The sequence below is a fragment of the Drosophila guanche genome, unplaced genomic scaffold (assembly GCF_900245975.1).
Source record: "Drosophila guanche unplaced genomic scaffold, DGUA_6, whole genome shotgun sequence".
In the NCBI taxonomy this organism is placed as follows: domain Eukaryota; kingdom Metazoa; phylum Arthropoda; class Insecta; order Diptera; family Drosophilidae; genus Drosophila; species Drosophila guanche.
In genome coordinates, this window is record NW_022995755.1 from 33,131 (window position 1) to 58,775 (window position 25,645).

At 43.1% G+C, this 25,645-nt stretch overlaps 3 protein-coding genes across 5 annotated transcripts in view; 1 reads left to right on the forward strand and 2 right to left on the reverse strand.

Annotated features, from left to right (window-relative positions):
* LOC117589962 overlaps window positions 1-23,144 on the reverse strand; it is a 50,123-nt gene extending 26,979 nt beyond the window's left edge. Inside the window, exons 1-2 of one of the 2 annotated variants that reach the window (XM_034282262.1) lie at window positions 22,576-23,144; window positions 15,668-16,348 (exon numbers count right to left, since the gene is read on the reverse strand). In XM_034282262.1, the coding sequence (XP_034138153.1) occupies window positions 15,668-16,063 (396 nt within the window). In that variant the 5' untranslated portion in view covers window positions 16,064-16,348; window positions 22,576-23,144. Of the gene's footprint in view, window positions 1-15,667; window positions 16,349-22,575 lie in introns of those variants that run through there. The other variant, XM_034282263.1, reaches the window with a different exon arrangement.
* Window positions 1-25,618, forward strand: LOC117589963 (ATP synthase subunit d, mitochondrial). Of its 2 annotated transcripts, XM_034282266.1 has the most exons (3): window positions 1-5; window positions 6,070-6,077; window positions 24,973-25,618. In XM_034282266.1, exon 3 carries the CDS (start codon window positions 24,988-24,990, stop codon window positions 25,522-25,524), a length of 537 nt encoding a protein of 178 aa, XP_034138157.1. In that variant the 5' UTR covers window positions 1-5; window positions 6,070-6,077; window positions 24,973-24,987; the 3' UTR covers window positions 25,525-25,618. The 2 variants fall into 2 exon arrangements, with proteins under 2 accessions (XP_034138157.1, XP_034138156.1); XM_034282265.1 differs by lacking the exons at window positions 1-5; window positions 6,070-6,077 and adding an exon at window positions 24,581-24,634.
* Window positions 23,737-24,267, reverse strand: LOC117589965 (39S ribosomal protein L55, mitochondrial). Its single transcript, XM_034282269.1, has 2 exons — window positions 24,005-24,267; window positions 23,737-23,936 (listed from the first exon to the last, which is right to left on the reverse strand). Exons 1-2 carry the CDS (start codon window positions 24,179-24,181, stop codon window positions 23,787-23,789), a joined length of 327 nt encoding a protein of 108 aa, XP_034138160.1. The 5' UTR covers window positions 24,182-24,267; the 3' UTR covers window positions 23,737-23,786.
* Window positions 25,619-25,645: the final 27 nt, after the last annotated feature.

Consider the following 25,645-nt stretch of genomic DNA (forward strand, 5'->3'; position numbering starts at 1 on the left):
GTACAGTCACAGACATGCCCGTATGGCTCAGCTCCCCCCCGAACTTGAATGAGGACAGGGGGGGGGGGGGGGGGGGGGGGGGGCGGCTCTCTGACGATGAGGCTCTGTGTCGCAGACAATCATTTGGCGCTTTGTCTCTTTTTTATTTTATTCAATTTTAGTCTGCCTGTTTTTGGGGCATTTGCTGGGAGCAGCAGCAGCCGTCAGATGCGTTTGTTGCCACACAACAGACCCGCCACGAGCTCCGACTGGGCCTGGGTCTGGGCTTAGAAATGCAACCGAAAAATATAATAATTTTTACTTTTTTGGCGCCGTGACAAATTTAAATGAGCGCAGCGCACACAAATACACTCGTACACCCAGGGTCTTGGGTGCAGCAATCAAACAAGAAAGAAAAACACAAAGAGGGAAAAGTCGAAGCTCGAGTTACCCTTACAGGTGAGGGTTGCACATGCTTAAATGTGATTAAATATCTTAAAAATAAATTAAAGTTCCAACTTAAATGTGAGTAAACATTTTAGCATATGTAAATACTGCATTGCAAAACTGTTGCACAGGTTTAAATACCCTTTGATAGGGTATACGTATAATAATGATAATGGGGACATATATTACTAATGCGTTTGGATTTCAAGCGTCTGCCCCGGAGTTTGGCTTGACTTCGAAATGAATCAATGCTAAACTATGAAATGCATATCACAGCAACAGCTACAGCTACAGCTACGGGCAGCTCGGCAACAAAAACAATGACATGAGGCAGCCTGCTGACATGAGCTGCCTGTGGCGTTGCTGGCTATGAATCAACATCAGCAGCAGCAGCAGAGGCAGCGAATGAAGGAGGACGCGGAGGCGGAGGCATGCCTCGTCGTTGTGTGTGGCAATATTTGTGGCGACGACGCGCTCAAGGCCTTGTGTCAGAATTTTTATGAATGAATGCATACAATTTACACGTATTGAGCGGTCGCTTTAAACGTTGAACCAATCCCAATCATCCGCAAAAAACTGCACAACATGACACAGAGATCTGCCGCATCCTCAATGATGATATTTTTGGTGCATTGCAAACTGCAGTGGCAGAGTGCATTGAACCTTCCAGATGGATCAACAACATTCAATAGTCAATTCCAATCCATTCGACTCAATGCGACTTCCTCCCTCTCCCCCGCTCATTCAATTTCGAATTTCGAATGAAACTGGCTGAAAACAGATATTACCAACTGGTCTGGTCTGTCTGCCGCTGCCGCCTGCCTGGTTTGTTGCCTATTTGGTATTGATATCGTGAATTGGCGGCAACATGTTGGTAAACGTTTGCGCTTTTTTTGGGCGTTCGTTCACAACAGTCCATCCTCGAAAGCAGGTCCCTGGCTCCAGGCTCCAGGTCCCCAGGTCCCCGGGTCTGGTCACGTTTCAACTATCAACTGGAAATGGGATTTTGATTAGGGGCGCTCAACAAAGTAGTTGGCTGTTGTGTTGTTCGATGCTGCTGCTGGGGTTCTTCCGAAACGCGGAAGTTATGAGCGCAGTCCATCCTTTCCCATGATATTTTCTAATCAATAAATTGCAAGCGTATTGAAGACTGCAGGCTGCAGCCTGCGGCGCTGAGTGTGTGTGTGTGTGTGTGTGTGTGTGTGTGTGTGTGTGTAATCTTTAGTGTCGTTTGTCACCATATTTGCCACTGCAGTCTGACACTGATGATGGACCCACAGACTCCCTACCGACGATTGAAACCCCACCCAGAGAGCTAGGCCGACTTGTTGCCTGTCTCTTTGGGCCCTTCACTAATCCCATGTCTGCCGCATTGTGGCATTGTGGCATTTGATGCCTGGCTGATCCTGCGGCTCCCATGGGTGTGGTGTGGTGTGGTGTGGTGTGCTGAGGGTTCCTGCTTCGATTCCTGTTTTGTTTCGAGTGGAATTTGATTATGCACCCAGGCACAGCCACAGCCACAGCCACAGCATCGAGTGCAACTTGTCATTGTTTATCTCTTTAGCAGCAGTGGCAGTGGCAGCAGTGGCAACGATAGCTGTACAGCTGCTGCTTCCGTTGAATGCAACTCTCTGGGCTGTGCCATTTCCATTTTCCATTGCCTGCCCAAATGTGCAGCTTATCTCAAAGGGAAGCGCAGAAGCGCAAGAAGGTTGCATGCCACTCGATTTGCTAGTGGAGGCCATAGAGCTGCTCCCTCTCCAACTCTCTCTGTTGTTCTTCTGCTGCTAATTAAAAGAGAGGCTGCCACCAAACTAGATACAGATACAAATGCGGGAAAAGGGATAGGAAAAAGGCACTGGTCCGGCTCCGCTCTGCTCGTAAGTGATATCAAGACAGAGCCATTCACCATCAACCCAGAGACAAAGAACCAAGCGAATGGGGCTGCCAGCCAGTCTTGGGTGGCAGTGGCAGTGGCAGTGCTCTGCCCTGCACTGACCCCCATTGGGACTATCAAAACCATTTGGCGGAAATTTAAATTAAATTAGAACGCTGCCTCAGAAACGGGAAACGGGTATCTACAAAAGAATATTCATTCCCGAGCAGAAAGGTTCCATTCCACTATAACATTTGATGCGTGGGAATAATCTTTAGAGCTCGATAAACATTTGCTCAAACATAATTTATTTATTTTCTTTGAGAGTATCCCTTTTTATTGTCTGAAAGATTGATGGAGAAATGAGATAATCGATGTGCGGGGCACCTACTCTCTATGGATATCATTTTACTGCCACCTGCAGTGTATGAATAATTCGTATTTTCTATGTGTTTATTTGCATATTTGTGTGCGAGTGTGCGAGTGTGCGAGTGTCTGCTGCTGCCATGGTGCTGGGTGGCATGACGCAGATATCGGCAATAAATATAGACAAACAATCAGCTAAATAGAACACCCAAACTGAACAAAAACCACACACAAATGCCACAAGCAAACACTTGAGTCACTCCAATAGATCGCTGGCTTTTCGAGGGTTTTTATATATTTTTTGGAGGGATAGTTTTAATTACAAGCCAACGCCTCAGGCCTTTCGAAAGGGAGCACTTTCTGAGTAAGAGAAATTTCCCATCAATGTATTTTGTCTCTAAAATTGTTTTGCCATTAAGGGGTGCCCGCGTGACATTCAAACAATTGAGTTGTGACAGCTGTTTGGCGGATGCCTATACATAGTTTCTGATGGGAAGCAAATGGGAAAAATCGGGATGTATGGTAGATGCACTCAGAGAAAAATGTAGGAACCGTCGAGCAAATCTATTAAAAGTTTTAGCAATGTTTCTCCAAGTGTACGATCGATGGAGAGATATTTAAAGTTCGATCTCAAACAAAAAAGAAAACGAACTTGGAAACGCTTGGAAAGAACAATTGTCACGCCAATTTAAGGCCCCGCCAAAGTTTCCTTTTGCCGCTTGCCGACTGTCGCTTGCGGCTCCAGTGATATTTTTTCATCCATCGCTTGTTTGTTTTCTTGCCGCGAGCCAAAACTAAACTGACCGTGAACAATACGCTCCAAGCGCGCAGTTCAATAAAAAAAATTCATAAAAAATTTCCAAATTCCCCTTTGGGGTAACGCTTGACCGCTTCGAAGGGTAACCATTTAGTTGAAGTAATTTGTAGAAAACCAAGCGATTTTTATTTACATTTAGTTGATGGATAGCTTGGACTCCGCGTCCGCGTCCGTCTCCAACTTCAACTTCAACTCCAACTTCGAACTGTGCCCATAATTAATTACGATCCAGCGACAGGCGATCGATTGTCGGGTCGTGTGTCTCTGGCGATACTATCAGGCGATTCTTCTTGGAAATTTCGTCTGGTTTTTGGACAGTTTTTCAAATAAATAGAAGCTACACAGCTCTGGCTGGAATATGCTTAGACTTTTTTTCAGTGGAAATCATACCAGGGTGCGCTTTCTTTCACACACAAAAGGCCGCCCTGCCCCTTGAGAGGGTTCAGTGACACATGGTCTTGCAGCGGAGATCGTTTGTATTGCTCCTGAAATGGGGGCAGAAGAAAGACAGAGAGTGGATGCATGTACGGAGTACACACAAAGGCAGCTTTATGCAGGAATACAGCAGTGACGGCGGTCTAGGGCAATCGCTGGTTAGGGCTTTTGTGTACCGATTTCGATTTCGATTCCAATTCCCCCCTTGTGTGTGTGGTGTGTGCATTGTGTGTGGCAGCAAGCCATGGATTCCCTTTGTGTTTGCACTTGTATTGTGGAGAGAGAACCAGATGTTCGAAGACCAAAAATATGGTACGAACACAACTGACTTACTTAGCAATTAAGCCAAAAGCCAGAACCCTTCGTAATTGCGTTTTTTTCCTGGGCGACTTAACATGTCACGTGGCCAAATTGCAAAGTTTGCCAAATACTTAATTGAAATATCGTACGAGGGCAATGTTTTCCATTTGGGCTTAACTGCTGTTTGTTTATATGTTTGTTTATATGTTTGTTTGTTGGTTGGCACACGGAAAAGATAAGTTAATTTCTTGCTTATCGAGTGGAAATGGAAGCGGGCCACCACCATGTCTATATTTATTCATAAGTGCAATTTATGGCCATTCTACAGCGTGGCTTAGCATAACCTGAATGCCACACTTCGATAAAGAAGAGTCCCTCAGGAGGGGCGCACCTGCTGCAGGCAAGAAGGAACCAGAAGACGTGTACGGAATTGAGTTAATTATAATTTAACGCTTCTCTTTGCTGTTGATGGAGTCGAGACATCTGCTTGCAACAATGTTGCAAGTGCAAGGCTGTAGGCAACAGTCAAATCGAAGCGTTTACTACCCTTAAAAGGAGATATTTTTGTTAACAACATTAACAGACTTGGCAGAAGAAAGCACTATCTGAATCTCTCTCACAGAGTAGCTTAGCAGTAAAAGCTTCGTTGTTTGTTTTTGAACTTGAACGCTCGGAGAGGTTAATAGTGTGGGAATGCAGCTCTGTGGCTGTAGCAATCGGAGGCATGTGCATAGATATGTTGACCAACTTTCAGAGACAATCAAAAATGTAAGATGGGGTCGTCGACGTCTCGCACCCACGTCCATGTACCCCCCGTTCCACCCCACCCACGAAAAACAAAGCTAAAAAGCGAAACTAAATCGTGATTTATGATGATTATATTTGAATTGCTCATTGTGTTCGCTCACACTGCTCACTCCACCACCACTCAATACTCCACCAGCCCCCGACTGGAACTGAAACTGACTCTCAAAGCTGCGGTTGCTGCTGGAGCTGGCCAAACATTTGGTCTTAACGAACGATTTTATTTTTTATCTTTCGGCAAATAAATAAAAATCAAAACTGGGACTCTTAAGTGCCCTGACCATGACCATGCCTGCAATCCGAGTGCTTGCTGGCTGCTGCAGCTGTTGCTGCCGAAATTTTCCCTCGAAATGCGATAGGAAAATCTCCAAAAAAAGGGAGCTTGTGGCTGGCTGCATTTTCACTTTGACTCTCCCCCTTTGTGCCTTTGGGCTGCCTGCCCCTCTCGACTCTCGACTGCCTCTCAAGCTGTCTGAGACTGTCAGTGCATTGGGTTTGTAGGGCGCCCTGGGAAAGTTAATGAATTTTTCGCGAGGGAAAGTTTGCTTTAATTAATGCACATCATAGGATGTGCAGTGCCCAGTCCCGTCCAATCGTGTCGGACCTCGTAAACCCCCGGCCATTAGGCTAATGTTGAAGAGTTTTATCGCCCGTAAGAGCCAACCCTTAGCCATGGCTCGTGGAATGGGCTTTAAAGTTCATATTACCAGAGTCCTTTGGCAGCGTTTTAAATTACAGTTTCACTTTTTAATTAAGCGTCCGGAGCCCGTGCCCAGCCCGTGCCCAAGCCCGAGCTCTGTCCCGCCCTCAAGTCTATGCTGGAAAAAGCTGAATAGAAAGAGAAAAACCTTTTTGGGGCTTGGGGGGCAGAAGCAGCCCATAAAAAGGAAATATTAATTAAACAGGGTTGACTCAACAGCAACAGCAACAGCAAAAACAACAACAAAACACTCCAATACAGAGCACTGTCTGGGGCAAATGCAGTTGGCCAACAGTTGGCGAAATATGTGTATGTGTATGTTTGAGGGCTTGGCCCAGCGAAAAGCAAAAAGTGGGCGGGTTCTGGTTCTGGTTTTGGTTCTGGGCATGAGGTAAAGACAATAAATAGAGTCGCACTAGGGGCCACAGGAACCAACTCATTTGCAGACCAGACCAGGCCAGGGCACGGCTTTCAGCTTAGCTCGGACCTGGACATGGACGTGGACGTGGACGTTGGGTTCTTAGTTTAATAGCTTTGCTCTTGGCATTGAAATATTTATCATGTCGTGCTAATATTGCCCAGAAAGCTAACTCAGAGGAGAGCTCTGCAGTAAAATGGAGTGGAGTGGAGTGGACACGCTCGATTGGACATTGTGGATAGGATAGGAGCGGGCCGAAGGTTCGTTTCGTTTCGTTTCGATTCGGTCTATCTATGTATCTTGGAGAACGAGCCCCTCTCTGTCCCGCTTAGTGACTGCCTCTTGCCGTTTGCCTGTCATCATTGACACGCGAATTGCAAAAGTTAATTTAAGTAGTTTTGGCCAAAAGACGACAAGAGCTCCAGGGCCTTTGACTCGCTTGTGGCTAGTCACGGGCAGATTTATATGGCCATTTGGCTAATGAATTGCAGCCTAGCAGCCAAAACGGACAATCCAATAGCAAAAGGAGCATCGACGAGTGGAAATAAGAGCTGATCCATAGTCGAACGTAAATCATGAGTAAATCTTCGACACTCAGAGAAAAATGGCAAAGTAAAACTGAATAATTTGATTTTAAAATAATAAAATAAATATTAAATATTGACAAATTATAATTTCAATTTCCAGTGAAACCATAAAAATGTCTGCGCTTTTTTCTCCGCCTGTAGGGTATTTCGATTTCATTCTCAAGAAGCGACGAAATAGATCCACGGCTGGATCTTGTTTTTCTACGAATTTTTTCAGCCATTTGTTGGGACCCGCATTTGTTTACCGGCTGTTGGGTTTTCTGGTTATTTATTTGTTGGCATGCCCTAGCCCTGTCCCGTCAGTTGACACGCCAAGTGAATTATGTGGGAGTTTTGTCTTGCAAACATTTCAATCTGAATAATTTTGTAATTGTTGCGCAAATGCGACAACAGAAAACCAAGCAAAACTGATGGCAAGGTCACACATATTCTGCTTCGTGGACAACACAAAACCCTTTCTGTTTTCGGCTATTTTATGGCCCAAAACGAACACAAATGCGAGGAATATGACAGCAAAGGAAATGCCCAGAATAATCGTATACCCAACAACTGAATCATCAGCCAGCCACCCTTCAAAAGATCTTGCCAAATAGGAGATATTTATGCATATATTTAGGAAATGTTCAGCGATCGTTTCGACGCGAGTCCCCACAAATTAAGGCAACGCCAAGCAGCGTGAAATGAAACAGAAAACTGAGGGAAACACAAAATATTACGAGACGAATTGCCGCTAAAATTGAGCAAAACGAACAAACAAAAAACATACACACATATATGTACATATATATAATATATAAGACCATTTATTTGTGTGTTTCAGCGGATGCAGGCCCCTGCTGTGGTGTCTTTATGCACAAGTATTTATTACATTTTTGACTCATAGACACACATAAGTTGAAGAATATAAACGTGAAATATTTGGCACACATTCAAAATTTCATAAACATTCAGGTGCCTAGGCTTTACACACCCTTGCAGACCCACACAGGATGATATTGTCATCACATTTTGATGGAATATATCAGAGATCGAAACAGATTTCTTAAAACAAATGATTTGCCATCCCTTTTGACTGAATATTTCACATATTTTGCAGATTCCACTTATTGCTATTTTCTCTGTTGCTTTACAAACTTCTTTAACAAGTTATGAGACTCTTTGTGCCGTGAGGGTGCTCTCTTCTGTTGCGGCACGCGACGCTTGGAGGGGGCCTGGCGTCTTTCGATCAATAAAAATAGCCACTCGCCAACCGTGGCAAGACGTGGGTGTGCATCATCATTATCGACATCCTCCTCATCATCATCATCATCATCATCATCGTCATAGCCATAGCCACAGCCAGATGATGGTCCCATGGAATGCCATCTATGCCAACAGTTAAAAGCAAAACAAAGTGCAAGGACGTCCCAAGGGGCTTCAGAGTCATCCTCTGAATCTCCTGTCGCTAGCTCTATAAAAATATCTTCTGACTCGTCTCTCTCGTTGGTATATCTTTTACCTCCTCCACTCGAGCTTGCCGCAAAAGGTGAATGAATCCAAAAATATTCCAGCACGCAACTTGTGCAGAGTAATTGCACGTTGCGCGCCTTCTACCTCTTGGATGTATGGGAGGCAGCAGGCAGGAGTCAGAGCAGAAGGCAGACTCTGATGCTGTGGCTGTGGGTTGTTCCAGCATCTTTGGCTTAACCCACATACAAGCAGAGTGTGATGCCATCACAGATACACACACACACACAGGGACACAGGGACACAGAGAGCAATGCATTCCTGGCGCATTTTGACTTGCTGATTGGCGACATGGCATCCCTCTATCTGTTATCCATCTAATGGAGTTGTGTGGTTTGGTTCTTTGAACTACACACATCATAGAAAATAACGAACCAACGGAAGGGTGGGTGATAAGGTGTCCATACGAGTGGTTATAATTTGCACAGACCAGTGGAAAGTACGGTACAGAAAGGAATGGCACTCACTCTCCGCTGCTAAGCCGCCCTGCGAGAGATATAGAAAGAGCTCGAGATTGCAGCGATTTATGAGATTTTAGACAAGTCATATGAACATGCAGTACAAATTACATTATAAAAACATAAAGAACTCACACACTTATACCTAATAGATCTTATTGTTATAGCTGAGAACTAAATGCTGCTAGAAACATGGAAAAAACTGCTGGGGGAAAAGAATTTGGCTTGCAATTAGGCAGTGCATTCCATTATGGATAAACCATTAGTTAGTGGAAATGAAGAACCATTGAAGTTCTTCTATCCACCCCACACACACACACACACAAATGTCCCGTTTTATGAGCTCTAATATGAAAATCAGCACCCTCCTGTGGCATTTGCCTTGTCGGGAGGCTCCACAGATATGCAGCAAGCAGCTCGTTAGGCGCATTAGGGCCTCAAACACTGCTTTCACTTGGTGCTGTGGATGACATATGGCAGTGTGGGGCATTCCTCTGGTGGCGGCGCGGCGCGTCTTATTAGAATTTATGATTTGCCATCTTTTTTTTTTCCAGAGTTTGGTCTTTGGCTTTTCTGTGGCGAGGCGCCCGTCTGGGGATGGCTCCTGCCAGCCCAGCTGGCATTTATTCCAAGTATATTATTTATCATGCACTTTATGGGGTGCCCCGGACGAGCACACGTATATATTTGCATTTATAATTTTAAATTGTTTATGGCCGCGGCGTGAAAATGCCTCAAACGACAAACAAGGCAGAAGTGCATGCAAAAAGTAAAAACCGCAACAGAAAAACAACAAATCTTTTTCAAATGCTTAAAGATTTAATGTGCATGACGCATCCAAGCATCGAAAGAGTGGGAAATTTTGTATAAAATATTACAACTAATAGAATTCGATTTTTCAGCAGACCCTCGGGGTGGGATCCACTCGATATTTTGCATGAAATTTCGCGCCCGAAGGTGGGATTAAAGTGGAACACGAAAGTGGAACCCATTGAGATGAATGTACCCTACATTTGCGGCCAACATTTGATGCCCTGCCTCGCAAATGATTCAAAATATTTAATGTTTGTTCAACTAATGAGCCTTCAATTGGATTAATTGCGAGCACATTTGGCCCGCCTTCTGACGCCAATTTGGTTTTGACAAATGTGGGAGAGACTTTTATGTGTATTTATTTATTTTAAATTGAATATAAATATAGAATTATTGGAAATGGAGCATAAAGTCTGATCAAAGCAAGTTTTGTAGTAAGAAAAATATTAAGTAGAGCTGCACCGTATGACCAGCTGTTTTTGCTATTAATTATTATAACATTTTTACTAGTAAATTATCCGCGAGTCATTACTCACATTCAATGCGGTGTTTCTTATTTTTAGCCAATGATTCTAACGAACAATTAATTTAAGCATTTTATTTAAATAACAAACTGCATTAGCTACATACAAATATTTTCTACAGAAATTGACTACGAAATTATGGACGGATCTTTTGCTATCTGTGTTTACTCTTTGCTTTTGTGCTTTGATTCCCGTTACTTTTGTGCGCCGCTGTTCTTGCAAGCCGTCTATTTAATTGCTGTACTTGTGCCTGTCTATTGATGAGAGAGAGAGAGAGAGAGTGTGTGCATTGAGAGACACGCTCAGAGAGCATCTTTGGGTCTCGCTTACAATTAGTGATGGGTACGTGCCGTGCCGATCTTTTTGCAAATATGCCCGTGACCGGCAGAGACCCTTAACATTTTGGTTTCGTGTTCCGGCTGTGACGTGCCTCCACAATGATGGAGGCTCTTGGCTATCTCTAGTTGAAAACTATTACTGAGAGAAGCCGAAATAATGTTAATATGAGCCCCGCTTATGGATATTTTTGAAACCAATTGAATTTAATTTATTTACGAGCCCCGACTCGAATCAATTAACGCATTAACATGATTTTATTACGTATCACATTCAAATCGGGCTAACACAGTGGCAGGCAGCCACCGCCTAAAACGTGTTCTCAGCGCCATTACCAAAAAGAGTAACACAGAAATGTACTCCGTGGGCGATGCAAAGTGGGATGGGATCCGAGTTGAGTGGAATGGAGTGGAGAGAGATCGTTAAATATTATAGCTTAATTAGCTCCATAAACATTTTGCTGGCAGAGGCTGCGGCTGCGACTGCGGCTGCTGATGCTTCAACTGGTATCAAATATTTGTTAAGTATTTACGGTAAATATATTGTTGTATTTTATTCGCCGCATTTCCATTTCCATTACATAATATTAGCTAACGTTTTTTTCCCGAATTTTTGCGACTTTTCTTACGGATTGCAAAAAAATAGTTTAAGTTTTTTGTTTTGTTTTTGATGGGGGGCTTTTGTTATTGAAATACTCGTGGCTTATTTATTGTTTTGCCTGATTAGTGCGTTAAGCACTTTTACTTTTTTTTCGGTGCGGCGAAACACAATGCATTGTTATGTAAATTTCCAATTTGTTACCTCCGGCACAGGCTTAGGCTTAGGCTTTTGTGGGACCCCAACTTTTTATAGCTCTTCAATTTCTTCGCCTCTTTCTTCGGGCAGTTATTGATCAGAGGCAAACATTAAAATCTCTGGCGAATTAATTAGGGCGCATCAGAGTTCGTTAGACGTTGGGGCCCTCTTCTGCTACAGGAGGCACAGCCTCTCCATAGAGGGGGAGAGAGAGAAAGATAAATGGGAGGTGGGATGGGATGGGTTGGGATGGGATGCTGTTGTTTCGTGTAAACATTTGCATGCACATCAAAAGTAACTGTATCTCAATGTTGCCTGTTGCCCGTGTAGCCAAACAAAAAGTAACAAACAACCAACAGACAGGCAACAAGAGCCACAAAAGATCAAAATCGTTTGAAAAATTGTTTAGCGAAATGCAGCAACAGGAACAGCAGCAACAGCAGCAACAGCAGCCACCAAATCGAAGATGCAAACTGTGAGCTGCAGCTTAAGGTAAATGAAGCGAAAAAGCATAAATGCTGTGGATACTCTAACAGCTGATAATTTGAATTGAATATTAAAAGATAAATATTGAATGGGAGACATTGATTTGTCTAGGGCTTTTGCGCTTTGAGTGTAGTTTTCTGGAAAACCAACAGACCGGCAGACCAAACTCTATTCAGCTCAAACTTTATAGAGCCTCTGAAGAACCTCTGACGGGAAATTGCAACACCCTCTTGCAAGGGTATACAAATGAGGGGCTTGGCGGAAGAAATAACCAAACGAACGTTCCAACACTGCCGGACCAATGCAGATGCCCACTATTGCTGTGGCTGTCTGTGGCTGTGGCTCTTACAGTTGCAGCAATTTCTAAATGCCGCCGCGCACCAATTCCCCACCAAACAGGCGGGCGGGCGGGCGGGCGGACAGACAAACAGACTGGCGGGCCAGGCTGAGGCAGCAACAGAAACAGCAACGAGAATGCAACTTTGCATAATTTATGGCAATCAATTTCGCGTGAACATCAACACGGTTGCCAGGCAAAAACAAAAAAACAAAAAACCAAAAACCCGATACAAAACTCCGATGGAAAACAGAAAAGAAATTGTGGCAACAACTGGCAAGCTATCCTCATCCTCATCCCATTCCATTCCATCCCATCCGTCTGAAGCGACTATCCAACTTATTTAGTTCTACTTAAATGTTTACTTTCATCAATTCGCGATTCGCGAGAGTCCATTTCACTGTCAATCGATGGCAGAGTGGATCGAATCGGATCGGATCGGATTGGATTGCTTTGCTTGGCGAATGTTGCCATTTTGGTCACAAAACTGTAGCTGGTTGCAGCCACCAGGATGCAACAAAGAGAGATGCAGAGAGAGACATTCACTTTAGTGTTGAATTGTGCTGGAACATGCAAAAGTCAGACAGTGACTTGGTAGTGCAATTTTGGCTTGGCCCTAATCTAATTGCCCATCACCTAACCTCATTTCACCGAGAACTTTCACTCGAAAGACGGTCTCTAGCCCGCAGCCTTGGGTCACTCGCAACACCCACAAACAATTGTTCAATTGTGGGCCAACACTTTCGAGAGGAGCGGCATCGTTGGTTGTTCTCCTCCTGGCTCGAAATGCATATCATTTTATATAACAAAACAACCAGCCAAGAAGGTGGAGTGCCACAAATTACAGCTCCTCATGGGCTCTCATGGTGTTCAGTTGCACAGGTGTACAGGTGCATTGTGTCTACGGCTGGTTATCAAATAAACACTCAGTGCACCCAGGCACACTCCACTCTTATTCTGCTTGAATGCCGGGGCCTACGCTAAACACGGCGTTATGCATTCACCGTTGCTTTTGGCCCACTTACAAACAGCTACAATAACACTAACAAAAAAGAGAGTAACAAAATTAAGCGAAAACCAAGTTTTTCCTGATTTATGTCTTCACAAAATGTGGTGTATCTGTGTGTGTGTGTGTGTGTGTGTGTGTGTTGGCTGTTGGGGATTTCCTGATCCAACATGATTCCACCGCACCAAAATGCATTATAATTTTTGTTACACTTTTCGGGTGAAAATGGAAAACTTTTCACTGACTGATTAGCCTCATTTGTGGTCCAGAAAATGAAGACCCTCAAGGGGATGTTCCACTTTTTTTCGACATTCTGTTGCTCCAAAAAAGTTAAGCTCTTAAATAAAGTATACACCTTGCGGGAAATATAAATATGCACTTTCTAAGCAAACAATCAGCCAAGAGTCAGCTAAGTCTCGAAGGATTTACACTTTCAATGATTAAACAACTTCCGTAAAATCTAAAATCAAAATCTAAAATCACTTTCAAGTGTGTAAATTCATCTGGGAAAATAAAAAATTCTTGAATTGATTTCTTGAACTTCTCTGGAAAAGTTTTCCCTGCCTGATTAACCCCCATCTGTGTGAGGTTAAAATCCGCTAATGCCACTGCCACTCGTTTACAGTTACAGGCTACAGCCGCTGCCGCTGCTGCAAGCTGCACGCTGCACGCAACAGATGAGGGGAAATTGTGAAAGAGTTTTAATCAAAATGGATATGGGATCGCCCCATCCACAGAGATCTCTCTTTCGCTTTGATATTCTGATATCTTTGTCGGCTGGTGCTGCTGCTGCCTTGACACGTAATTGAAATGAGAGGCAATCCAATCCAATCCAATGCAAGCCCCGGGTCCAAAAATAAATCTAAAAGATAGATTCTTCATTTCGAAATATTGTCTCTTTTTGTGGGGTGAAAATTGGGGGCAAACGCGTGGCATGCATTGGGTTGCAGCACTTGACGGGCGGCATCTGAACCCACAAATTGGTGGTGTCATTAGCGGAGATATAGATTCAAATTTATTGGCAATTCAATTAAGCTTTAAATGAATCCCAATCCCCTTCCGATCTGTTGTTGCAGCGGCTTCTGGTTCCATTAATTGTCTGCCAGCTGCGGCGCATAACAATGCGGAAATGCAATCGATTGGAGTCGGATGGAATCCCAACGCACTTCACACGCAAATAAACAGGCCTGCGCCTGGAGTTTATCTTTGAGTTGCACGGAGGCCCAACAATTTATTCTTTCATCGAGGGAAATGTCGGGGAAGCGAATATACTGGAGCTGTTATGCAAATCAGCAGGTAGTCCGTCCGTCCAGCAGGCAAGCAAAGTTCTCCCATCGGTGGGTTATTCACCGCCAAAGAGAGAGAGGGAGACCCAGAAGAGTATCCATGAGATACGCGCCATGCGCCATGCGCCATGGAATTTGTGGCATTAGAATATGCACTCATGAATAGATACGAGTGCGCAACAGTCCTTTCAATGAATGCCAGACCAGAGATTTCCATTTAGGCGCTTTCATTAAACAACTACAGAAAATAATTGCAAAAAGCCGTTTGCGGGAACGGAAGGGCACGATGGGAAAGTAGATGCATATAAAAGGCAAACAAATAACCGAAACAAATCACATAATAATCGTATAGAAATGCGTCTGGTAAATATCACTTGAAAACTTCAGAAAATGAAAGTGAAACCGTTTTCTTTTCAATCATTTTGATTCATTCATTCATTGGTACATTCATTCATTCCTTCGTTCATACAAATTTGTGAGAAAGTTCAATATAATTTAGTCAAAAGAGAAAGAGATTTATATTTAAAATGAGAATTGTATCACTCTCCCTCTCTTTTACAGCGTAGCTTGGCAATGAATATTTCTACCTATGATCGAAGAGCAACAAGGCCTTGAAATTATAAATCTCTCTCACACAGTAGCTTAGCTCCTGGCTATTGCAGTATCACGGAATACCAATAACCTTCCCAAAAACACTAATTACAAACTTAATGTCAAAGTCTGTGTTGCGAGTTGCAACTTATTAATTTACCGAGCGTTACTCCCCCTTTTTTTCTTGGTGGTGGTGGTCCAACAACCGTTGCGAACTGAGCGGCTTACACTGGTATCGATGTATGTAAGTTTTTGGTGTTTTTTGGTGGAGCCGCGAGACTAAAACGCTAAACGCCATTAATTTTTACACACGGTTTCACTGCACTTCGAATGCGCTTTTCACGAGCACGAAGCATATTTTATGGGGTAGCCCACGAAAAAACTCTCTCGCAGCTGCTATTGTTTTGCAATTTATTTTGGGATCGCTGTAGGAGGCTCTCCGATGATAATGATGAGCCCCAACACCAGCCCCAGCCCCACAGCAATAAAGACTATTGAGTAATTACGAAAAATCGTTAGGGTTTAATTAAAATTGTGTACATAATCGCATTTGTTGCTGCTGCTATTGTTGCTATTGCTATTGCTATTGCTATTGCTGTTACCGTTATTGTTGTTAATGTTGCGAAAATGAAAGTGCCATCAAAACATATTATGATGCCCATATTGTGGGAACAAAACGCCCATCTTCTGTGTGTCTGCCACTCAATGAATTTCAATAGCTCGAGCATTGCCGTGACGAGGCAGTATCTGTATCTGTGTATCTATTTATATATCTATGCATCTTCAGTACTGTCACTCACCTTGTACACCTCCGAGAAAAATCCAGAGCCAATTTTCTCCTTGACAAAATCATCAACGGAATATAATGCTGAAACGGCGGTGCGCAGAGCCCGACAGGAGGTTCCAGTCACCAGACGATCCGACGATATGGTACGGGTCACAGGTGCCGGCGGCAGGCCATTCCCAGTTGCCCCCGGCTGCTGTTGCTGCTGCGGCGTTAGGGAGGCGCTGGCCTCCTCCCCATCTGTGACATCTGTGACATGGGCAGATGCCACCTTTCCATGTGGCACGCTTGCCTTGTAGGCTGTGGCAGGGTTTGGCCAGTTGAAGGGCGAAGCGGTGGATGCTGAATCCACCTGATCCACATCCATCTTCAGCTCCGGCGGTCCAGGTCCACTATGTTGATTTAGATTCATTTTTATCAGCTACGACGTATGTTGATGGATAGGTTGGATCACGTTATATGATCACGATATGATTGTTTATAGCGCCTGCTGGAAGATCTTTCTACTTGTTGTTAAGAGCAGAAAAGCAGCTGTCGTTTTTTTTTAATTTTTTGTTTTGTTTTGACAATTTGTAACAATCAAAATGCCACTTGTTCTTGGAATGCTTTGGATTTGAAGTTACAGTTTTGGCACTATGTATTCAGATGATGTGTTGGAAGCGCTGCTGCACTGGAAGATGCACTGGCGATTGGAAGTCTGGAAAGAAACAGGAAAAAAGTACGCAAATAAATTAGTACAATTGAATCAGTCCCCATCAACACATCACATTCTAATGAAATGCAAATAAATCTGTGCATGTATTTTTATATCCCACAAAGGCGCGTGATCAACATCTGTGTGTGTGTGTGTGTGTATTTTTATGGAGTGCTAATTAAAAAATGTTCAACGAATTGTATTATTTTATTTTGTTGTCACGCGGCATACACAAAGCGATATCAGCGATGTGTGTGACTACAATGAATTCTTATAATGTGTACATTTGAGGTAGGAAAAGAGACAATGGGAGGTTCGAGTGGTGCTCCAAGCAATACTGCAACTACCGATAAAAATGAGGAGGAAATTCCTCAAGCAACTTTTACCAGAACGAAATCTACTCGCTGGCAAGATAGAAAACTCTTCAAAAGAACCAAATCTTTGCTTAAGATGATTGCTGATTCCCTTCCACGAATAATCCCAATACTTGCAGAGGATTAGTTTCAACTTTTTTTTGTATTTATGATACTTGTTTTCTTCTTAGACATTTCAGATTAGCAAATGCCGAAAACTAACCAAAAAGTCTGAATAAATTAATCGATGCTGCTCGAGTTCTTGTGTTCTTTTGTTTTTATGGCTAATAAATTATTCAGGGTCAAAGTCTCAATGGGCAACGGGGTGCCTTCCTTTGATGATGGTCGGGGCGCCGCTTATCAAACGCTGGGCAGGCACTCTCTCATGGTAATGATAGTACGAGTACCCAGGCACTTGTTCCTACGTTCTGCTGATAGCGACGACTGTTTTCAAGTGCGATAAAACACACACAAACACACAAGCCCACACACACACGAACAAACAAATGACTTCTATTTTTTCCCTGCGTTTTGTTTTTTTTTTCGCTGTGTAATTTAGCAACAATTTGGTTATCATTTTGCTGTCGTTTCCACGGCTGTGTTGTCTCACGGGGACTGCCACACAGAGAGCGACTCGCGGGGAGGGGGATAGCTGGGCAAATGAGTTCAGTTCATCAGCAAATAAGTAGATAATCACGACTACTGCAAGCACCCGCAACCTTGGCCTTGAGCTTGAAAATTGGATTTCCCTTAGAGAAACAGGAAGGTAGTCAGCCAGTCCACAGGCGAAGCTTCTCCATCCATCTGGCAATCATCCCTAAACAAGGCACGAAGCAAACTCTACTCTCTGATGATAACAGGTGTGGAATGGATGATATAACCAATTATTTTGTGGCTCTGAAAACAAAAGAAAAAACAGCCAAAACGTAGGCATTTTTTCGATTTTCCATTCCTTATCAGGTTATACATATTCCAGTGATAAGATATAGAAAATGGCTTGGAAATGTACCACAGGATCGTACGAGAGGGCCAAAGGGGCTCTCTAGACAAGAAAAAACTAAAGCTTGATAATTGGGCTATAACTATAACAAAATAATTACAACGAAATATCTAACGACATAATGATAATGATGGAGGTACAATTCCTAACGGTTCCACAAACTCTCACTTTTGGCCTCGAGCGGGGAGAGGAGAGGGAAGGAAAGAGGTAAAGCAGAGGGAGATTACTAAAAAAAAAACCCAAATAAAATCCAAATTACTAAGCACAATTTTAACACAACATTCCTCCATTTTTTCTGGGGGGGGGAAGTTATGCGAATTGAGCCAATCTTTTTTTCGTCTTTGGCTCGTTGTGTGTTTGGACAGATTTCGCAAAAGAGCCGAAAAGCCGGCAGCAACAGTCCCCATAATTAGGGTCAATTGCGGCTAACCGCTGCCAATCGGCGACAACGAAAGCATTTGGCAAAAATTGAAAGAGGAAAAGAGTTTGGAAAGAGGCTGAGGAAAAACTGTGCTACACTTCATTAAGAGCCATGACAAGGAAAGAGTTTCACCTGCCTCACGATTACCCAAGGATCGTTAAACAAATGGCAGGGTCTCTGTCTTCCCTCGTCCCCACAGTGTTGTGGATTTTTCTTGAGTTTCCGCTAAACATTAGGCTTGAAAATCCATCAGAAATCGTTGAAAAAAGAGCTCTTCGAGTGAAAGAAATTTGTTCCATGCTGAATATTTGAATTTCTAGCTGTGGCCCACAAAAATCCGTCCAGCACGCTCCACAAACTAAGTCAAGGCCTTTTTGGGTGAATCTATTAAATCGTTTCTTTGGGTGCCGCAACTACTTTGTTTTTTTTGTGAGAGGTGGTGGTGTGGCACATTGCATGCATAAATTTTCACATCACGTTCCATCCACACAAAGACTGTATCTCTCGTGTGGAAAACCACAAAATGCAAAGCATCCAAATATTATTGCCTATAAATAGGAATATCAAAAGCAAAGGTCAGGCCCTGTCCCATGGAGGGGGGATTGCCAAAGCATATGGAAAATAAATATATAACGGTTGCCGCAATCTCAGATCTCACAAAATCAACGAAAACGAATATGGAGGAGCTGTGCACTGAGTGAAAATTCTATCAGTGATTTTACAAGCTGTTGGTTGCATGAGTAACAGGTACAACATCGTCGAATCTTTCTACTCCACAGAGTTATTAATTTTCAAGTTAACTTTCAGTCTATTAAACAGCAATACGCCGCCATAATCGACCGAAATGATGTCCCAAAATCGTAACCGTTAACCGCCACAAGCTACGGCAAGAGTCAATCTTGAGTCAATAAACCGCTGCTGCTGTTGCTGCGGCAGCAACACTGTGGCACACAGATCAAGTTGCACTTTTATGAGGCCAAGGGTCGGTCGCGACTTCGTCTGCGCTGTCGCCCACGTAGGCGCGTGCCCATGGAGGAGTACACTTGATGGCATACATTCTTCACATCCATTAAATGCACATAAATCTTTGTTATGAAATGGGAAATGATATTTCCGATTTGTTGAGGGTAGGAGCTGTAGAAGTAGGCCCTAGGGGCAGAAGATGACTTCAGGAAGTGTGTGGAGCACCGAAAAAAAAAAACGTTAATGAAAAGGAAAGTTGGTCAGAAGAAGAAGATAAAAAACGCCACTTCATGGCCTCCTCCATAGAAGAAAAACTCACAGTGATGAAGAAAGAGAAGAAGACGCAGCCAAAGACGTTACAAATTTCTATAAACAAAGAAAGATGAAGTCTCGTCTCGGGGGCAACAAAGCAAAGCCAAGTAAAATTATCAAAGAACAACACAAAAACGAGATACAAAGAAATAAAAAGAAAGAAAAGAAGCAAGAAAATGGGACATGGCACACTCTCGGAACGGAACATACACAAAAGAAAAGACCAAACCAAATGAAATTCATGTCGTTGTCGCGCTCATAAATTCTTCTACGCCTATGCCTATATCTGAAAGATACAATGCGATACGCCCACGAGCAGCAGCAGCAGCAGCAGCAGCAGCAGCAGCAGAAGAAGAAAATTACCAACTCATTCCCAACTGGAGATCTCTTCTGGCCCTGCTCTATGTAAATGTGGTTGAGGCTGCATTCCAAGAGAGTCAAGCCACTATCGAAGGTATTTTCTGGTACCCCGAGAGCAAGTGATTCATTCCGCTAAACGAAATGGAAAGCAGGGGATCTCACGAAACAAATTTATATACTTATTCAAGCAAACATTTGCTGCCATTAGGTGTAGAATGGAATGGGAATGGAGGGGCTAGACACACCGCCTAATTAGCAGCACCAAAATCGATCAAAAGTTTCACTTTCTGTCAGTGTAAAGAACCCTCCCCTCTTTTGGCCTGCATACTAAAAAGGCCTAAACAAGTTCCATTGCATCGATTAATGCGCCATTTAGGCATTGACTAATTGGCAAAAGACTTCATTCTCTATGGCAATACTCACGGCAGAGAGGGAAGGCGGTCGCTCAGTCGCTCACGTGCCGCCCAGCGCCCATTGCTCTGCGAACTTAAAAATCTTTCTGAAAATAGTCACTAAAATAAAACAATTGCCTAGCGTAAATGAACTTTAAACAATCAGAGGCGCAATCCGATGAAGAAGAAAGATTAGAAATGCTCTAGTTGAGTGTTAAGACTATGGAAAGCCCAGCAGTTGGATTTTGGATGAAAGAAAAATAGGCAAAATACCAAATAGAATGAGAAGAAGTTACACAATTTTCAATTTTGAATACAGACTGACAAACACCTCAATATATGATACATACCCCAGCACTGTACAAGTGCCCAGGGTATGCAAGCGAAATGCACAGAAACTAGAAAGAAAATGCGATTTATTTTGAGCTTCAAGTGCAAGTCGTCTCATACGAAGATCGAACAAAACAAAACACTTGATGTATGCAGTTGGACAGCAAAAGAAGATGCAGAAACAGAGAAACAGGCGCCAAAGAAGGTGCAAAAAACGAAGCTATCAAAGAGAAAAAAGAGAAATGAGAACAAATGGCGCATTTCGCGGGTGAGTATCGGGCCTTTTTTGTGTTCCTTCTGATTATTTCTTTTAGTTTATTTTCAGTTTTCCTTTCCCCTGCGATGGGATGCGGGCATGGGCACACACCACACAAATGAAAACAAATTAGCTTAGGTTGCATTTTCAGCCGGCTGGCTGGCTGGGAGATCAGAGGGTGATTGTTGTTAATTTTATAAACACCACAAGAAAAAAAAACAAAACAAAAAAAGCCCTCAACCTTACCCATTCACACATTCACATTCACCCCCAGCAACATGCACCGGGCACCATTCCCCCTCCTGGAAACAGCAACAGCAACAGCCACAAAAATGCAGTTGGTCACACCACCGGACGGACAAAAAGACAACATCAATATGTGTAGCAGCAGCAACAACCACCAAACCGGCACAATCCCAATCAGGCAGGGCAAACCAGGCAGCTGCCAGTCCCGGCAGTAGGCGGGAAACGGGAAACCCAAGTGGAAGATGAATATAGGGAGAGAATCGGGAATATGTACTATGGCTCTGCTATGTCTGGATCCATGGATCCGTGGATCCACTATAACGAGCGAAACATCTGTCGCAGCATTTGCATTTTACGTGGAAAAACAGTCTTTCCGCTGAATCAAACAGAAAGGGAGATAGAGAGAGAGAACCCCGATAGACGGAGAGAGAAGCAGCAAAACGGTAGCGCGGATGGCATTGGAAAACACAAACCTAGGAAAACATCTTCATCATCATACTATCATCATCATCATCATGAATGGAGAGTGTGTGTTGCTTTTTCGTAAGTTGCAAATGTGTTTGTGTTATTTTTACATTTCCGCTTCATACAAAAATATTTACGTTGTGCAGCCTGCCACCTTCCTCATTAAACATTCCGATCGCACGCACACACACAGACACACGCAAACGCGAATGCACAGAAAGAGGAAGGAAGGCAATCCCTCTACAGGGGCTCTGGCAGGGCAGAGGGCACGGGCCCTAGTGCAACGATTAGAGATGTGCAAGATGGAAAGCATCACGAGTTGACATATCGCAGTGGCTGACCTCCCATACACAACAGGTTTCTTAAACAAATGCAAATGCAACACTTTGAATCAGTTTCGTGCATTAGTTGTTCGTAACTGTACCACCGTGGAATGACACTAACACAAACCGAGCAACCGGAAGAAAATTGAACAAGATGACATCGTTAAGAGTAACCATAAGAGGGTTTCCCCATTTAGAAGGACATTGCTTTTGGTATTTCAGATTATTGGGCAGTCGTAACAGCGTAATTTCGCTTTCATAATTGTTCGCTGTGTTTATGGCCCATTCATGAACAGCTGTTTGACAGAGTGAACAGCTGCTCTGCAAATAATCAAAACTACAAGTGGGTCATTCTTAACGAATCAAAAATCCCATTCATGCAAACCATTCTTTTTTTTTTGTTTACTTCTAGCTCTCTGGAAGGTTTTTTTTTATACAGATACAGATGCCTGGGTATCTATTTCGATGTTAACTAATAATCATACATAAAATTGTAATGATGTGTATAATAATACTTTGCATTGGCTATTTTCATTATTTTATTTCGATTATTTCAAAACTACACATATTCGCAGTGCTTAACTTTTGGGAGCCACTGTTAAGGTCGCAGGCCAGGCCCCCCATCTCTAGACGCAGTCCGCTGCTTCCGCTGCTGTAACGAGCGCAGCAGCAGAGGCAGAGGCAACGGCAAAGCAGACAACCCACACAAGCGCACGCATAGAAAATTGTTGTACAACAGAATTTCGGGGCAGGCAGAGCAGAGCAGCAGGGAAGCTGATATTTGCCTTAATTTTTAGTTAATTATTTACCAGTATTATTGGTTTTGCTGCTGCTGCAGATGCTTTCGTTGTTCTTATTGCCGACGTGCTGCTATAATCCAATTAGGTGTGTATGTATGTATGTGTTTGTTTGCTGCAATTGCAGTTATTTGCACACCGACAACACGCACACAGCGAGACGAAGAAGCACTAATAATTAAATACCAAAAAATCTTGTCACCAACAAAACAGACATCGAGTTTTGTTTTAAAATAAAATTTCACCAACTACTTTGTTGTGTCTAGGTCTTGTTTACTGCGGGGGGGCTCGGGGCTCTGCTATGCTGCAGCATTCGCTTGTGTATTTATTTTTTTTCTGTGATTGAACGCGACGAGGCTGCCCATTCAACATTCCACCGACACTTTATGGGTATTCTGTTTCACTGGAACTGCAGCTTTGGTTGTACATCAAGTTTTGGGGTAGCGAAAAGGACATGTTGGTTGACACTTGCGTAAAAAATCGCACATAAATTATAAAAATAAAACTCTGCACGACGCGCACACACGTCCGACTTTGTTGTCCCCGAAATTGTTTTTGAGTAATGGATTCAATGTGGCGAATGCGCGATGCGCGGATGACGGTGGAAAGCAGAATGAACAATAAACAATAATTAAAGAAATTGAGAAAACAGTCCCATTGTGAATTGGTAATTTCTTATTGTGAATTGGTTATTTCCCATTGTGAACTGGTAATGTTGCCCCATTGTGAATTGTTGAATTTGTGCCATTGCGAATGAGCGATTTTGAAAAATTGTGAATGGCAATTCATTTAAATTAAGATGTAAACATAAGAGGTTATGAAATGTTACGTTTTTTAGACACTTGTTTCTTTTCAATCAATGATAAGGACAGTTTTATGGCCTATATTAAAAATATTAGTTTTTCAAGCTGTTTGGTAGTGTAATTAGTGTCATACAACCATTATCGATGCAAAGAGCTATCGGTACCACATCGGTACAGAAAATTGTATATTAAATTGGAAATATTAACCCTTTCTGATTGCGTGATAATGAATATGTGCTGTTCAGAATCATAATGATGCCAAAAGTAGCTTAAAGAGTTGGTAGAATTAAAAACCACCAATAATAGAAATGCCTTTGACCTTTATTCTCGGATGTGGCAGCGCTGCACAACTCCAAGGGAGCTACCAGACTTATATAACAAAATGTATAAGTTTTAATAACAATTGTTTTAACATTAGAGCTACTTTTTGTTCTTGATAAACTTCATGTACTTCTTGGCATTAAAGTTGTCATCCACCTCCTCCATAATCCTAACCTTCTTGCGCGGCTTACGTGCCTCCAGGCGGGACTTTCGCTCGGCTTCTGATAAAGTGGACAAATCCAAAGGCAACTAAAACAGGAGTGGAATCAAATGAATTATATTAGGATATGCTAGTTAGTTATTGTGCCTGCACCCACCTTGATGATCTTTCGTGGCTCGTGGTAGCGAATATTAATGGTGGATCCATCCGGCTGGACGACCACCGTGGGATACAAACGGCAGTAAACGGACCGGTGCAGCCTGGTCACTGCTGTTGTGGCAGAGGAAATGCAGCGCAGCTGTTGCACAGCCTGTGGCAACTGTTTCAGCAGCATTCTTATTAATATTAACAGAAAAAACCACTAATTTAAGTAGAAAGTAATCCACATGCGAGATATTTTGAGCAGCTGATGGAACCAGGGCTGCAAGAACACAGCTGGCACTATCGTTGCTTCTGATCGTTGCTTTAATGAAATATACAAAGACAAATCTGTAAAATAAAGGGTCATAAAGTATACATCGAATAGAAAGTTATATTTATAATAAGTCAAATTGATTCTTCAAACTGATTGAATTATTTTGTTAGTGTTAAAAGTCTTTGCAAGCTAGTAATATCAAATAGAACACACAAAACGAGGAATATGATTTAAGACTACGGTATATTACGGTATATATTTAAACAGATGGTATTTTTGGTATATTTGGGCTGACGATAACGCGGTCACACTGTTCAAAAAAAGTAAGTGTTGGTGCAGAATTCTTAAATCTAAAACTTCGTATAAATTAAAGTATGTTGAAAAAAACTAAATTAAACTACTGGATTAATGTGCAGCAAGATATAATTAAACTTAATGGATATCCAACTAAATGAAACCCCAAGGAATACGCTCTTTTCCGACCCTAACAAGTCGGAAGGGTGCTGCTACGGCCAAATTACATAATTTTTGCACGCATAATTTTCTGTGGAATGGAAAGTGCATAATATGTAACGTAGCAGATGGGACTCAAGCAGCACAATCCAGAGAAACTATTTATGCTTAAGGAATACCGACTGGGCATTACATTTCCATTTCCACCATGAGAACCTAACCTCATCTAATTTATGTTTTTGTTGCGATTTTTTCAGTATTTGTGCTACAGAATGGCCGCTCGCCGCATCGCCCAATCCTCGATAAACTGGTCCGCTCTGGCCGAGCGTGTGCCCGCCAACCAGAAGACCAGCTTCGGCGCCTTCAAGACCAAGTCGGACATCTATGTGCGCGCCGTGATGGCCAATCCCGAGAGCCCACCGAAGATCGACTGGGCCTACTACAAGGCCATGGTGCCCGTGGCCGGCCTCGTCGATAGCTTCCAGAAGCAGTACGATGCCCTCTCCGTGCCCTATCCCAAGGACACTGTCTCGCCCCAGGTGGACGCCGAGATCAAGGAGTCGCAGTCGGAGATTGCTTCCTACAAGAAGGTCTCGGAGCAGCGCATCCAGAACTACCAGAAGGAGATTGCCCATCTGAAGTCGCTGCTGCCATACGATCAGATGACCATGGAGGATTACCGCGATGCATTCCCCGACAGCGCACTGGACCCCCTCAACAAGCCAACCTTCTGGCCCCACACCCCCGAGGAGCAGGTCGGCTACAAGTCCAAGGAGCAAATCGAGGCCGAGAAACAGGGACACCACTAAGAGCCCCTACCCGCTCCTCACTCGAGAGCGCGTCGATTCGAAATGTAAATCACGTTAAAGTAAATTAAACAAATTAAAGTCATTTCAAATGAAATGCATTTTGTTTTGCGGCCAGTTTTCA

Bases quoted from the DNA above. Each gene is read 5' to 3' on its own strand.
- LOC117589965 (XM_034282269.1), bottom strand. From the start codon at position 24,181: ATGCTGCTGAAACAGTTGCCACAGGCTGTGCAACAGCTGCGCTGCATT. The intron at 23,937-24,004 runs GTGGGTGCAGGC...CTCCTGTTTTAG, and splicing joins AGCCACGAAAGATCATCAAG to TTGCCTTTGGATTTGTCCAC.
- LOC117589963 (XM_034282266.1), top strand. From the start codon at position 24,988: ATGGCCGCTCGCCGCATCGCCCAATCCTCGATAAACTGGTCCGCTCTG.